The sequence below is a fragment of the Gopherus evgoodei genome, chromosome 7 (genome assembly GCF_007399415.2).
Source record: "Gopherus evgoodei ecotype Sinaloan lineage chromosome 7, rGopEvg1_v1.p, whole genome shotgun sequence".
Classification (NCBI taxonomy): Eukaryota; Metazoa; Chordata; order Testudines; family Testudinidae; genus Gopherus; species Gopherus evgoodei.
Genome location: NC_044328.1, coordinates 46744245 through 46758386, shown reverse-complemented (window position 1 = coordinate 46758386; position 14142 = coordinate 46744245). Strand labels below are relative to the sequence as shown.

The 14142-nt window shown below is 37.7% G+C and overlaps 1 protein-coding gene across 1 annotated transcript in view; it reads right to left on the bottom strand.

Moving 5' to 3' along the window:
- The window catches only part of CTNNA3 (catenin alpha 3), a 987819-nt gene that overhangs the window by 335081 nt on the left and 638596 nt on the right, over positions 1-14142 (bottom strand). The window contains 1 exon segment of the mRNA XM_030569668.1: positions 4834-4926. Coding sequence (XP_030425528.1) covers positions 4834-4926 — 93 coding nt within the window.

Genomic DNA, 14142 nt, shown 5'->3' with positions numbered 1-14142 from the left:
GCATTTTCTGTGTCCTGCCCTACTTAATATTGTTTTTCACTTTTTCTAAGATAATCTTTCTGCTTTCCATGTTATCTATATTACACGGATAATACCAATCTCTGGAAAAGGAAATTTTGTTTTGCTGTAAATGTGTTTTCTGCAAACTTTCTGCATTAGTTCAGAAACCTGTTCTAGAAATATCCTGTCACCAGGTTCAAATCAAAGAAAGAATGGACTGGTAGTAATAGCTTATGTACATTTTTGGCCAGTCAAGGGATATAAACTTGTTTTTGTTTTACCAGGAAGGTGTTCCATTATTACTATTTAATTATAATAATAATAATTATTATTATTATTTAAACTACTAAAGAAAACTTCACACTCAAAAGAGGTGAACTCCTTATATAGCCTCCTCAGCCAGCTTTTCTTAATTTATCACCATATATCCAGAGAAAGGATAAGCTGACTAAAAGAACAGACTTACAGAAGTTATATTTACAAGCATGTGAACAAAATGTCAAGTCTCTCTCTCCCTACTCCAGCTTGGGGTGTTGGAATTAAGAAGCTGTTCTCTGATGGGGATGTTTAACAGAGCATCAACCATGGTAAAAGTCATAAAACTATGTTACCCATTTTGCCATGAAAAACAAAATGTTTGGAAAAAATATGAATTTAAACTTTCTTCCAGTTTTTCACTTTTTGCACATGGGCAGAGACTGAGAATATGAATGAGGAAGCAGAAGACAGAAAGGAAATAATGGGGATTTTTGAGCCAGCTCTTGGGCTCTATCAGTAGATCACGACTTCTGAGGGTGTGTCTACACTACAATTAAACACCCGTGGCTGACTGTCATAAACAGATGATTAAGGGTTATTGTCTCTTTTACCTGTAAAGGGTTAAGAAGCTCAGTAAACCTGGCTTTCACCTGACCAGAGGACCAATAGGGGCACAAGATACTTTCAAATCTTAGTGGAAGGAAGTCTTTGTTTGTGCTGTTTGTTGTTCTTCGTTGTTCGCTCTCGGGACTGAGGGGAATGGGACATCATTCCAGGTTCTCCAAATTTTTCTGAATCAGTCTCTCATGTTTCAAAATAGTAAGTAATAGCCAGGCAAGGTGGATTAGTCTTATGTTTGTTTTCTTAACTTGTAAATGTGCCTTTTTGCTGGAAGGATTTTTACCTCTGTTTGCTATAACTTTGAATCTCAGGCTAGGGGGAGGGGAGTCCCTCTAGTCTATAGGAATCTGAGTACCCTGTAAAGCATTTTCCATCCTGATTTTACAGAGATAATTTTTACTTTTTCTTTCTTTAATTAAAAGCTTTCTTTTTAAGAACCTGATTGATTTTTCCTTGTTTTAGAATCCAAGGGATTGAGTCTAAACTCACCAGGGATTGGGGGGGGGGAAGGAGAGGGAATGGTTAATTCCTTTTTGTTTTAAGATCCAAGGAGTTTGGATCGGTATGAAGCTTCCCAAGGCAACCCAGGGAGGGGAAAGTCTGGGGGGGGGAAAGGAGAGGGGATGGTTAATTTCTCCTTGTTTTAAAACCCAAGGGGTTTGGGTCTTGGGTTCCCCAGGGAAGGTTTTGGGGGAACAGAAGATGTGACAGACACAGACTTCTGGCTGGTGGCAGCATACCGGATTTAAGCTAGTAATTAAGCTTAAAAGTGATCATGCAGGTCCCCACTTCTTGAACCCTAAAGTTCAAAGTGGGGAAAAAACCTTGACACTGACCCATGCCTGCTGACTTGGGATCACAGAGTTTGGGCTAAGGGGTTGTTTAATTGTGGCATTCTGAGTCTGGCTGCAGCCCAAGTTTTGTACCCTTTCACCTAGCAGGATCCTAGAGTCCAAGCCTGAACATCTAAACCACAAGTGAACAGCCCTTTAGCCCAAGTCAGCTGGCACGGGTCAGCCATGGGTTTTTAATTGCAGTGTAGACATACCCTGAGAGCAACAAGAAGAAAAGGCGGAGGAACCACAAGGGCCTTAGAGAAGAGGATCTGACTCTCCCATAGAAGACAGGCTGGATCTTTGTTCTCTTAAATTCTCATGATTTTTCCTGTCCTACTCCTCTTAATGGCCAATTATGCAGGACAGATCCTTTGTTTCATCTACCCACAGGGTGGGGGAAGGGAAGGGGAGAGCAATAAGAAACCTCAAGAAGCGAGAAGGAAGGGAACCCAAACTTTTCCCACTCCAACAGCTTAGTACTTGCATATAGTACTGTTTTCTCTGGGAAATCCAAATCTTTTAACTTCTTCAGTTTTCTGCATTTCCCCCATTTCTGAATAGTTTAGTCTCCATCTGTAAGAGGGTCCCTGTCTGTCCGAGAGGAACACCTGTAGAGAAACCTAACTACCTTTGCAGTGAGAATCACTGTACACACAGTGTAAAATACGGAGGCAGAAAAAGGCAGACAATGGATTAGGAAATTTTCTGCCAAATTTCTCTCTCTGCAAAATAAAAGGGGAGTATTTCCCACATGTTGCAATGTCATGTTTTTCACTATATATGAGAAAAGTTACATGTGCTATGTAGAAACTTTATCAATGTTGGATTTTTACTGAGCCTGGAAAGTGTTTGTAAAATAATTTAGTACAAAAACAAAACCACTAACAAGAAAAGTAGCTCCTTTTTATTTGCAGCTATTATTTAATTAATTGCTATCTTAATGATGACATTTATCTAGATTAAACATTCTTCAAAGAGATCCCCCACATAAAGTGTATGGAAGGCACATAATTCAGGAACTACTGTAATTATGTAAACAGCAATGCTATCTATCTTTTCTGGTGTAGATCCACAATTTATTTTTTATGTTTGAGCAATAGTCTCCATTTGTAGTCTCTGTTTGAGTAACCGTATTACCACCATAGTTTAGAAACACTCCTACTTATTGTAGCTGCAGTGCAGGACAGCCTATGTAATATGAGTCTGTATCTATGAATTCTAATAATATAAAGATTTTTCCTCTGAGGGCTGTAAATTCTACATCTATTTTTTCACAATATAATACAGAAAATGCTACTGTTCAAATCTGCTGCATTCTGGGGCCCTAAGGATTTTTTTAATTCAACCTTTTCAGATTTCAATTCAACTACCATGGCTCCCATCAAATAACATAGCTTACACAAAGAAATGCCTACATGGCATAACGGTAAAAACAATCCAACAGCTAATTTTGTCCCCCACAGGCATTCAAGCATATAGAGGACACGCTGCATGCAGATCTCCTCCGTCCCATGGAGGCCCCTTGCAGGGATTCTCAGAGCATTCTTTCCCCCTTTGGAGGGTTTTTTTCCCTGATAATAAATGATCTGGGGCATTATTAAAACCCATGGACCTAACTGTGCTGGTCTTAGTCCTTACTTGGGTAAAATATCCATTGCTTTCACTAGGAATGTTGCTTTAATAAGAGAAGAATCAATTCTGCAGTATTAATAAATTATTAATAATTAGTATTTGGCATATGTGCATCAGTTTTATTTTATTTTATGTTGTTGTTTTAATTGAAAGTGCTCCAGAATCGTTAATAATTCATACTCAGAACATCCCTGAGAGGTAAATGTTATTGCCATTTTACTGATAGGAAATTGAAATATAGGCAGGTTAAATGGCTTGTCAACTCGTACTGAGACAGAATTAGAACTCAGGTGTTCCTGGCTTCAGATGCGACACTCAGACCATGTCCCTCTCTTAGAAAAGGAACATACATCCCGAAACATAATAAAGCATTAAAAACATGCATTTTTACTCTGAGTACAAATACAACCTGAAAAAAGATACTTGATCACAAATTCTACATACAAAGTTAACAATAATAATCAATGAAAGCAAAAACAATGGGCTGAACAACACTCAACTGTAAATAATTACAAAAATATTCACAGTGCATTACTGTGATTGAACTGAAAGTGCTGTGTTTGTAGCATGCATGGCATTATTGACATCTGTCTTTCTTTTCTAACCTTATGTGCATTCCAGGCTTCTAATGCATGCTAAATGTGCACTGAGAGAAGAACAGATCCTTTAATCTTGTAACAAGAAATTCCATTAATCTTTGGTCTTTACTGTCCTATTTCAACTACAGTAATCTTTCAAACTTGTTAAAAGAGAAAAACCTTAAATGTGTTGCATCAGCTGTACTATTCTTTAAAGATCTAATCTTGAATTAACACAGCCTCAAGGATAATGCACTTCTATTCTACTCATAGAAACCTGTATAGTTCTTTTAATAGAGGAAATATAATTTATCAATTTTACTTTCAGTTTACTTCAATAGAATAATGTACTTCCCCCGAATCCTTCAAATATACTAAATATACTAAATGCAAGTTTGGTCCTTTACATTAATATTCCTGGTGAAAATGTACTTGTTGTTCTGCTGCTTGTCATTTATCCTCCCAAAAGAAAAGCCCAAAATTTTTTGGGTAGAGACAATCAATAGATCCCAAACCCATTAAGAATTAAAAAAATCAAAGTATATAAAAGTTTCAAATAAAAATAAAAATATATGTTTGTTATAGTGGGCAAAGAGAATCCCCATTAGGCTCTGGGATTGGCATAGTTTATCCAACCTGGTTAATTTCTAGCACTCTCTCTAGCAAAGTGTGCTTTTCCAAATTATTTATTGCTGTCTGTCTATACAGATTATTAGCTACTCTTTTGTTTCAATCTCTTACAAATAGTAAAAAGAGAATAATTGAATAGTTTAATTTGAATTACCCTTTGCTTTCTAATTACTGTTTTAGCCTGACTATTTAGGAGTGAATGAGCGTATACATTGGTTTATGTTCTATATGGGTTACACACAGTGCCTTGTGATGAGAATTTATTGAAAAAGTCATACCTGTGGGCACAAAGTCTCTATGCGATTAGCTGCCATTTGGACAATTTTAATTCCATCTTCATTAGTTGACAGTGAACAAGCAAGATTAGCCACCTTAAAGAAATAAAAAGTATTTTAAGTATGCATTCATTTTCATAAAAATAAATTGCATAGAAATAAATATTGCCCTGCTAAACTGAAAGAAATCTATGCAAGAAGCATTATTTTGATAAGTTAATTTGGCAAAGAACATGTTGGAACAAGGACTCTGTGACTATGAGAAAAAGGAGGTGGGGGAAAAAGGTAGAAATAAAAAATCTTATGAACGTTTCCTGATTAAGGTCCAATGCACAATGGCAACTGAGCACTAGATTTTTCTCCAGAATTAGTGCTGGGGATAACATTTGTCCCCAATGGCATTGGGAAGCTTGAAATTGCATGAGGTTTTAGTTAGCTAGCTTGTGGCTGGTTTTATTAGTTCTCAGAGGCTTCTGTTTATGTTGCCATCCCATTTTTCCTGCTTTCAGATTCCTAAACGTTAAACAACATTACTCTTGATCTGGCACGGTGTGAATAGGTGGAATGCCCTGTTTGACAGACACAGTGGATTGAGTTCTATTTACACAAAGTTTTTTGTATTAATGTAACTACTTCAGTGTGGGGGAAGGCTGATTTTTACCAGAATAGTTATGTCAATAACTCCTAGTGCAGACATGGTTATATCAGTATAAAGGTGTCTTATACCAGTAGAGTTTGTTTATTTTACTATTTGGTATAGGACAAATGCAGCCCCCTCTTCCATGAGTGGTTCTCCAGATGGTTCCACTGCCCAAGAGGTGTGGCTGGATGTGAGAGAAGAAGGGGCACACCCATTCCTGCTGTGCATGGCACCACACATATGTGGAGGCTAGGCATGGGGACAGATGGAGCTCTGGGATCTGCATCCACATGGATCCTCCCATTCCCAGCCTCTGGAGGTCAAAAAAGATCCCACATTGGCTATTTCACCCATTAGGCTGCAGCTACTGCCACAAAATGGCTTTGTTTCATATGCATCTGTCCACCATCTACCCTGGCTTCTCCGGCCAGGGGCTGGGCTATGAAATGTGGCCTATGAAACACTTTACATACCCATAATAAACATAACCCTTTAGAATATAGTAATATTTTACAGTTACGCAGTGCTTTACGTATTGCACATGATGTAAAAATATTAACAATTTCATCCTATTTACCAACTTCCTGGGATGTTATTTCTATAGAAGATGAGTAAATTAATCATGTTCCATTTCCAGCGGCTATTACCATAATTTTACAGTTAAAAAAATTAAACAAAAGTTAATTAATTTGTCCAAGGTCACATAAACAGTCTTGCCAGTCTAGTCATTCAAAATTCATCAATAAGGCTCCCAAAATAATGAGATTGGTTTAAAAATCATGATTTTTAAAAAATAATAATTGTTGGGTTCTTTTCATTTGCCTTTGGGTTTTTAAGGATCATAGTTTCAAGCTTCCTTCCACAATGAGATCTAGAAACTTAATATTTAAAAAAAATTAATCTGAGACATTAAGAAAAACACCCCAAATCACAAGACTTGCAAATCACAAGAGTTGGCAACAATGCTAAGCGTTAGTGTAATAACTACAGGGCCAGCTCCAGGACCCAGCGAGCCAAGCGCGTGCTTGGGGCAGCATGCCGCGGGGGGCGCTCTGCCGGTTGCCGGGAGGGCGGCAGACAGCTCCAGTGGACCTCCCGCAGGCGTCCCTGCAGAGGGTCCACTGGTCCCATGGCTCCGGTGGAGCATCAGCAGGCACACCTGCGAGAGGTCCACTGGAGCGGCGGGACCGGCGAGCGGCAGAGTGTCCCCCACAGCGTGCTGCCGTGCTTGGGGCGGCGAAATGGCTAGAGCCGGCCCTGAATAACTGGAGTTGTAATTCCTGCATTCCAGTCTCATCCTCAGTGTACTATACAGGGCTGCCATTTAGATAAGATATACTGTACAGAATGCACAATCGCTAAAAAGGTTCTATGAAAACATCACGGATAGTTCTTTGAAAACATCTGCTCAATGTGCAGCTGGAGTAAAAAAAGCTAACAGAATGTTAGGAACCATTAGGAAAGAGATAGATAATAAGACAGAAAATATCATAATGCCACTATATAAATCCACAGTATGCCCATACCTTGAATACCGCAAGCAGTTATGGTCACCCCATCTCAAAAAAGTTATATTATAACTGGAAAAAGTACAGAGAAGGGCAACAAAAATGTTTAGCATTTGGAACAGCTTCCATATGAAGAGAGAATAAAAAAAGAGATAACTAATGGAGGATATGATAGCGGTCTACAAAATAATGGAATCATGTGAAGACAGTGAATAAGGAAGTGTTATTTACCCCTTCACATAACCCAAGAACCAATTAAATTAATAGGCAGCAGATTTAAAACAAACAAAAGGAAGTACTTCTTCACACCTTGCATAACCTGTGGAACTTCTTGTCAGGGGAAATTGTAAAGGCCAAAAGTATAACTGGCTTAAAAAAAGAATTAGATAAGTTCATGGAGGACAGGTCTATCAATGGCTATTAGCCAAGATGATCAGGGAAGCAATATTATACTCTGGGTGTCCCTAAACCTCTGACTGCCAGATGCTGGGACTGGACAATAGGGGATGGATTGCCCTTTTTGTTCATTCCGTCTGAAGCATTTGGCACCAGGCCCTGCCAGAAGACAGGATACTGGGCCTGATGTACCATTGGTCTGACTCAGTATCACCATTCTTATGTGCTTAGGTATAGGTAGCATCATAAAAATTTGTAGACACTTTATTAATTCTAAAAAAGGTCTCACTTCAAAAAGTTGTTTTCCCTTCTTGGTTTGAAGTCAGGATTCCTTTGCAGTCATGTCTGACAACCAGTAAGTGTAATTATATATTGTTTTTTAAAATAATTGACTTTTTGTTTGCCACACACTACTATACTAGTGCTAGTGTAATCACTTTTCTAGTATATTACATTCACTTGCACTGCATTAATATACCTTTGCATATGAAGAAACATTCAAAAAGGTTAAGTGCAAAAATTATAGATCTTTTCCTAAAGCAGTAAAACAAAAATACAATAAAAAAAAACAATGAAATTTTCTTTCAAATAAAATAAATCCTCTTAGCATCATTTCTTCTCTGCTACATGGTCCCACTTGTTTCCAGTTTCATTTCATAGTCTACAGGAAAGTTAAGAACACTATGTTTAATATAGGATCCATCATAAACACATGTATGGTGGAGAAATCCTCACAACCTTTAAAGCTGCAAGCCTCAAGCCCCAAACCCCAATTCCCTGGCACAGCCAAGGACTGCACAATGTGAGTCTGGATGGGAGATGCAAAAGTATCTTCAAGTAAGTTTTTGCCCCCTTTCCCAATTTGAGGGTATCAGTGCTGTCAGGGCATAAATTTGATCAGCCTGAAAGCTGACTCAATCTATGCAAGTGAGCAGCAGCCATTATAGACCATAACAGCAGCTAAGAATCAGTCAAGCCATACTCATCTTGCTATGCAAAAGGTCAGAAAGGAATGTCTGGCCTTCCTGTAGAAGTCACTGTGCTTCCTCTGGGCCCAACAATCCTGATAAACATTCTTATAATTTGGTATGAGAATGACCTCTAGATTCAGAAAGATTCTATATTATCTGGAATTCAGGTACTAACACATTTTAACATCATATTTGACATAGAATATTTTATGGTCATGTGCTTCCTTTGTTGGCTCTTCAGTTACAACAAGCATTTCCCTTGAGCTGGGCGAATTCATAACAGCATCCATAACGATGGTAAAGCACAAATAACAAATAAGGAGCAAGGAACTATATAGGATTGTGTTCCACTAGGAACAGAAAAATATAACTGTTTCGCATGTGGAAAAGGATAAACTTCACAGGACAAGAACATACTTTGTAAAAGTCTAAGAGAGTATTTCACAGCCAAAGTTATTTAAAACCAATCAAGTACTAGAAAAAATAGTTGTGTTCCTTCAGAGATCAATTATATTATTCCCTTACAACTTTTCTGCTAGGTAATTGTGATTCCTGTCAATAGAGCTATACCAAAGGTAAATTTGGCACGTCATCATTCATTTTGACTAACACTAGGAAATCTATTATATTTCTTTTTAGCAAAATGGGTAGAAATGTCTATGACTCTTACCTGGGTAACACATCAGTGTGTACAAAACAAGTAAAACTATCTCACTGCAGCTTGCCAGTTTCTACTGAATGTGACTAGATTAACAGCAGCACTCCACCCTACAAGACAAGGAGTCAAGCCTCTGGTGAATCTTTATCATTGGATACTAGCTTCAACCATCAACACACTGACCCCCAGAAAGTCCATCCCTCTCTCCCTTTTGTCCACAGAGATCTCCTTGTCTGTTTTTTTTTTTGACACCCCACATCACATGAAGAGAGAGACTTGCGAGCCAATGGTAGAAAACAAAGACTGAAACAGGCAGATGGAAGTATCAAGAATTTTTATCCAAGCCTATGGTGAGGCTGTAATATAGGTCAAGAAAACCTTCCAGTCAGCCTCTGTTGATACTGTAAATTTTGCTCCAAGAAGCTAACCAGGGGGTAAACTACTTCATCTGTCCTGAGTGCCTATAGCTCATAGAATAACTAAGCACCAAGGACAGTGAAGAACTATCATCTTCCTTCCCACACACATGCATGAAGGTTTCTCAGGCAGCATGGATCCACTCCTACTATACACGCTAATAAATGCTTGCTTTCCCTGAGTTTGATACGCACTTCAGCAGAAGAAGAGAGAGAATTAATCATATGTGACAGATATTAGTCACATCACTTCATGCTCTGCTGGAGGCATTCAGATACTACGGTGATGAGGGCAGTATAAGCACATAGAATAGAGTAGAGCAATATTACCCATAGGTATCACCTGCTCCCTAAATCTGACTGATTTTTAGAATATAAAGGAACTAATAAATAATATTCTTCAATGTTCAGTCTCTGTGAACAAAATGATGCATTAATACATATTTATTTTATATTTGTTACCTGAAATAAAGCTCCTTATGTGCACTTGAATCTGCTGTTTCATATGCACCACTGATTTAAAACCAGACTTCTATATTTCCTGCTTTTTTGTCACTTTATAATTCAATGAGCCACCAATTTCTCCATGCTAGAAATGGTTCAAAAAGGAGCAAAAAGAGCTATCTGTTTAAAATATATACCAATTAAGGTGAGGCAATTTTACAGCATGTGTGTGAGAAAGTCTCACACACACACGGAACAACAAAATGAGCCTGTGACTGAGCATGCACGTGAAGAAAGGATGAACTGGAAGAGAAACATAGAATACCAGGGTTGGAAGGGACCTCAGAAGATCATTTAGTCCAGCCCCCAGCAGGGCCAATCACCAGACAGATTTTTGCCCCAGATCCCTAAATGGCCCCCTCAAGGATTGAACTCACAATCCTAGGTTTAGCAGGCCAATGCGCAAACCTCTGAGCTTCTGCAAAGTTCATCTGCCTTATTCACTTTGCAGATGACTGAACTTCAAAGGCAATGCTACTTCCTTCACCAGTGCTGTCACCAAACTCAGCAAAGCTTGGTGGGTAGCTGGCTGTTTTCAAGTTTTACTTTCACTTAAATTGCTGATTTGAGAGCACTTGAACTGTTCTCAGTTTAGCTTTTTTAAGCACCAAGCTCTGAGACTGCAATCCCATTACTCCCTCTTGACTCGCTCTCTAACTAATATGTAATTAAAGTGTAAGTGTAAAACACATATTTTAAAGTTGTTCTCTTGCAATAGCTAATCTATAAAAAACAAAATAAAACAAAAACAGAGTGGACATGTTGGATATGATTTTAATCAGAATAATGCTGTTCTTGCTGTTTTATGGGCCATCAGCTATATAAAATGTAATAAACAAATCAATAGTTTAAGCAGAACAACGAAATGTGCACTGAATAAACAATAGGCACTAATACAATTTTTGTATTGTTTTGTACAAAATGGATTGCGCTTAAGAACAAAAATCATTACATATTATATCATGACTGACTGAAAGATGGAAAAATCACACAATCAGAATATAAATACATCATAATCTTAATATCTGTGACTACAGATTCATTAACTATATCATTAAAAAAGGGGGAAGAGCGTTTGCCCTTGTCTTCTGATTTAACACTTTATACTTGTTATTCATCCCAAAGTCATTCAGACTCTCCATACAGAGTGGGGATGACATGTAATCACACATTGGCCCTATCCAGCCTATATTAGACTCTGGATAAAATTCTGGCTCCAGTGAAGTCAATAAGAGTTTTGCCATTAACTTCAATGGAGACTCAGGCTTTTATTTTGTCAGGTACAGAAGCTCCAGAAGGCTGCTTATATTGGCTTCACACTGGCCTACCATATGATGAGAAAGTCCACCTCGTGCTCAAGGATAGGGAAAATCAAACTTAGTCATTGCACAGTGGGCAGAAACAGTACTGTTTGGAACAACTGACAGTTTATGTAAATATGCTCCAAGTCCCCTAAGGAGCCCTCATAGTAAGGTTTTGGGGGTTTTTTGCTCTCTGCCACTAAACCTGTGCTGGGAGCATGAATTATGACAATCCTTATGACTCAGTAATCCTCTTTGTGTATGCCTACACTATGAGCAGAGATGTAATTACTAGCTCAAGTAGACATTCTCACACTAGCTCTCATCTGAGCTATTATTATATCAAAAGAGAGTTTTGCAAATTACTGCAATAGGACCAGGATTTAGCCCCACATAATTCCTTTCCCTCCTTAAAGTTAACGTCCTTCAATTATCTGCAGACACTTATCAAGTCCTCAGTTGTCTCTCAGACTACACTTGCCACTTTTAAACTTTCCACATACAGTAAAACAATCCTTTCAGGCTTCTGATAATTTTTGTTGATTTCTTTAAAACCAAGGACAAGGCAAAAGAAAAAGTATTTTCCATAGACATTTACTGAATGTTTAGTGAATTTGCTTTGATACTTTTGAATTTGCTTTCCACAAACATTCAAGGGATCAAGTGTTGTCCGAACAATTGAGATGAAACAAGAGGAGATAGCTCAGTGGTTTGAGCATTGGCCTGCTAAACCCAGGGTTGTGAATTCAATCCTTGAGAGAGCTGTTTAGGGAACTGGGGGTGAAAATCTGTCTGGGGATTGGTCCTGCTTTGAGTAGGGGGTTGGACCTAGATGACCTCCTTCCATCCCTGATATTCTAAGAATCATTTTGACTTTGATTCATTGAAATTGACAAGTTCTCGTGAAGCATTTTAATTTTAACAAAATGGTATTTTCCAGCAGAAAACTGTTGTTAAAACAATTTCAACAAGCTTCAACCCCAAATACACTTACCTTCCAACTTGATATCATTGTTGCTTATCATAACCCTTTGTTTATGGTCCTTTGGCCAATTTTCAGTCCACATTACATTATTCCTAGTCAAGGAAATTTTAATTAAGTTTCCAAGTACGATTTGATGAGATAGCATCAAGTGCTTTACTAAAATCCATATAAAATGCATCTACTGCACTCCTTTCATCCATTAATTTTGTAATTCTATCTAAAAAGCAATCAGGTTTGTCTGGCAAGATTTATTGTTAATAAATCCATTCTGCTTATATCTCATGGTTCCATTATCCTCTAGATATTTAGTTATTTTTTCTGTAAATATTTCTTCCATTTGTTTAGAGATGCTGATTGTCACAGTCACTTTTATTTCCTTTTTTCCCCCAAAGCACTACTGCTTGCTTTTTTCTATCATTTCTGTACTTACCAATTCTCTATGATTTTTCAAATACAATTATCAGTGGTACTACAAATCAGATAACTAATTAATTCCTTTCATGCCCTATGCTATATGCCATCCAAATAGGCAGATCTGAATGGGTTCAAATGTTCCAAATATTCCCCATGCCCACTATCATCAAAGAAAAGTTGAAACCCCATGGAAAACATTTAAAAGTATTAAATTTTGGAATGAATCTGCTTTTGGCCTGTGATATTTTACAGTAGATCAACACTAATCCACATTTCACTATTTCTCATACCCATACTTCATACACAAAAGAAGGCCATCTCTCCTCAGCAAAGATTAAGGGCTGGGGTCTTCAGCTGATGTAAATCAGCATAGCTCCATTGTTATCAGTGGAGCTATGCTACTAGTGTGTACCATTGGTGTCAATGAAGTAAACACCAGATGGTAATCTGGCCCTTAATTTCAGAAAGCTGCAGTGAGCTCTCATATTGTTAACATGTTCTGGTCTCTACCTCTCCTCTGACAACACATAATTGCTTAAAATTGATATTGCCATTTTCTCTGTATTGTGGATACACAAGACCTCTCTCCACAGGGCAGGAAAGCTAGAGAGAGAGAGAATATTCTATTTGATTCATCTTCTTATGGTGTGCCTATTTACCATGTGCCTAAAACAGCTGAGAACGACGCCAACATCTGGTATGTGTTTGCCATTTCTGCCTCCACTTCACCAAACACTTGCACTAAACCCTTGGAAACCCAAAAGCATAGCCTTCATATGGAAGGGCTTGTGTGACTTCCAAGAGATGGAAAGGTATCATTTCCTACTTTCTACTAATGTTGAGCCCTCTATACCATTTTTGCTACTTTTTGTCCATCTTTGACCTATGCAGCAAAGAGGAGTGCCTGGCTTGCAGAGAATGTCAAGTTTGCAATTTAAATATGCTCTCAAATAAAAGATCACATCAGTCAGCAGCAAACTTATTTACTGTGTTGTTTTCTTCAAAAACAGAATGATTTAAGATCGAACTGCCATAACATAATTTCCAAGACAGACTATTAAGGTGAACTATTCATTCTGTGCCAAAGCCACACAGAATAACTATGCTGACTAACTAGAACAGAGATCATCATGACTTTTTTATAATAAAAGCTCTAGACAACTTACCAAATTTATTAACATTTACCTGAAGTAGATTCAATAATATTTTTACCCTTGTAATGAAAACAAAAACAATAAGATGTATTTCTAGATGGGAGGAGGGAGGTAAGAAAATGTGATGTGCTCTACCAGATGTAAAGGTGTCTGGCAAAACAGCAATATTCTGCATCATTGCTCCAGAGATGAAAATGTTTTAAAATATATGCTAGGGATATTATTACTTCTAAGTAACAAGTTTTTCACTCCTTGCAGTTATTCAATAAACAGAGAATACCTACAACAGACTAGGTGATATATTAATTTTGACTAGAGCCACAAAAATCTAAAAGAATAAGTTTAATATTAGTAAAATTATGTTT